Below are 1661 nucleotides of genomic sequence, written 5' to 3' on the forward strand. Positions count from 1 at the left end.
AATGTTCTATAATGTACTGGACCAACTCCTGCCTTCCTTTTAACAAGCATAGTGAATAGGAGCCATTCCCTCATCATTCACAGCACACAGATCTAACTGATGATTCTCTACCAGATGTTTGAGTATAGGAAGAGAGTCACTGTACTGACAGGTAATGTGAAGAACTGTTGATCCATTATGAGTCTTAGCTGCTACATTACACTGAGGAAGACTAGTGAGATAAAGTGCAACAGGAACATGACCTCCTTCAGATGCTTTATGAAGAGCTGTAATACCATTAGTAGTAGTGGCATTAATATCACAATGATACTTGTTGATCAATTGTTGTAGACAATGTAGCTTACCTTTATAAGCAGCTGAATGAGCTAGTGTGTACTTGTTTTTGCTAGTGTGATTAGTAATATCCACACTATACTCCTGACTGTACCATTCCAGTACATGAGTATGACCAGTCTGTGCTGCTGCATGTAATGCTGTTATGCCATATTTATCAGCAGCTAAAGGCTCAAGCTTATACTGTTGTATTAGTAATTGTACTAAATCAAGATTTCCTGATAAACAGGCTGAAGTGACACATCCTTGACCACATGTATCCTTAGCATTGACATCACATTTCATAACATTTATTAGAAATGTGACCAATTGAATATTACCACTCTCACAGGCTAAATGCAAAGCTGTTTGACCATTATTAATTTTATGCTTGAGGATAATGTCAATCAATTGACTTTCATCTGGTGATGTTAAATGATCTATAATGTACTGGACCAGCTCCTGCCTTCCTTTTAAACAAGCATAGTGAATAGGAGCCATTCCCTCATCATTCACAGCACACAGATCTAACTGATGATTATTTACCAGATGTTTGAGTATAGGAAGAGAGTCACTGAAATGACAGGTAATGTGAAGAACTGTTGATCCATTAGAAGTCTTAGCTGCTACATTACACTGAGGAAGACTAGTGAGATAAAGTACAATGGGAACATGGCCTCCTTCACATGCTTGATGAAGAATTGTACTACCATTAGTAGCAGTGGCATTAATATCACACAGATACTTGTTGATCAGTTGTTGTAGACAAGGTAGCTTACCTTTATAAGCAGCTAAATGAGCTAGTGTGTGTACTTGTTATTGCTAGTGTGATTAGTAATATCCACACTATACTCCTGACTGTACCATTCCAGTATATGAGTATGACCAGTCTGTGCTGCTGCATGTAATGCTGTTATGCCATATTTATCAGTAGCTAAAGGCTGAAGCTTATACTGTTGTATTAGTAATTGTACTAAATCAAGATTACCTGATAAACAGGCTAAAGTGACACATCCTTGATCACGTGTATCCTTAGCATTGACATCACATTTCATATCATTTATCAGAAATGTGACCAATTGAATGTTACCACTCTCACAGGCTAAATGCAAAGCTGTTTTACCATTATTAATTTTATGCTTGAGGATAGTGTCAATCAATTGACTTTCATTTTGTGATGTTAAATGTTCTATAATGTACTGGACCAACTCCTGCCTTCCTTTTAAACAAGCATAGTGAATAGGAGCCATTCCCTCATCATTCACTGCACACAGATCTAACTGATGATTCTCTACCAGATGTTTGAGTATAGGAAGAGAGTCACTGTACTGACAGGTAATGTGAAGAAC

At 37.3% G+C, this 1661-nt stretch overlaps 2 protein-coding genes across 2 annotated transcripts; both read right to left on the bottom strand.

Moving 5' to 3' along the window:
- Nucleotides 1-200: 200 nt before the first annotated feature.
- On the bottom strand, nt 201-813 carry LOC105315592 (putative ankyrin repeat protein RF_0381; the record flags this gene model as incomplete). Its single annotated transcript, XM_011410294.1, has 1 exon — nt 201-813. A coding segment is annotated over exon 1 (613 nt), but the record flags the coding sequence as incomplete, so codon positions are not given.
- A 299-nt stretch (nt 814-1112) lies between these two features.
- Nucleotides 1113-1562, bottom strand: LOC105315593 (putative ankyrin repeat protein RF_0381). The gene has a single exon (XM_011410296.1). The coding sequence runs from the start codon at nt 1560-1562 to the stop codon at nt 1113-1115; it is 450 nt and encodes a 149-aa protein (XP_011408598.1).
- Nucleotides 1563-1661: the final 99 nt, after the last annotated feature.

This window comes from Amphimedon queenslandica, unplaced genomic scaffold (assembly GCF_000090795.2).
Source record: "Amphimedon queenslandica unplaced genomic scaffold, v1.1 AMPQUscaffold_9400, whole genome shotgun sequence".
Classification (NCBI taxonomy): Eukaryota; Metazoa; Porifera; class Demospongiae; order Haplosclerida; family Niphatidae; genus Amphimedon; species Amphimedon queenslandica.

Bases quoted from the DNA above. Each gene is read 5' to 3' on its own strand.
- LOC105315593 (XM_011410296.1), bottom strand. From the start codon at position 1,562: ATGGCTCCTATTCACTATGCTTGTTTAAAAGGAAGGCAGGAGTTGGTC.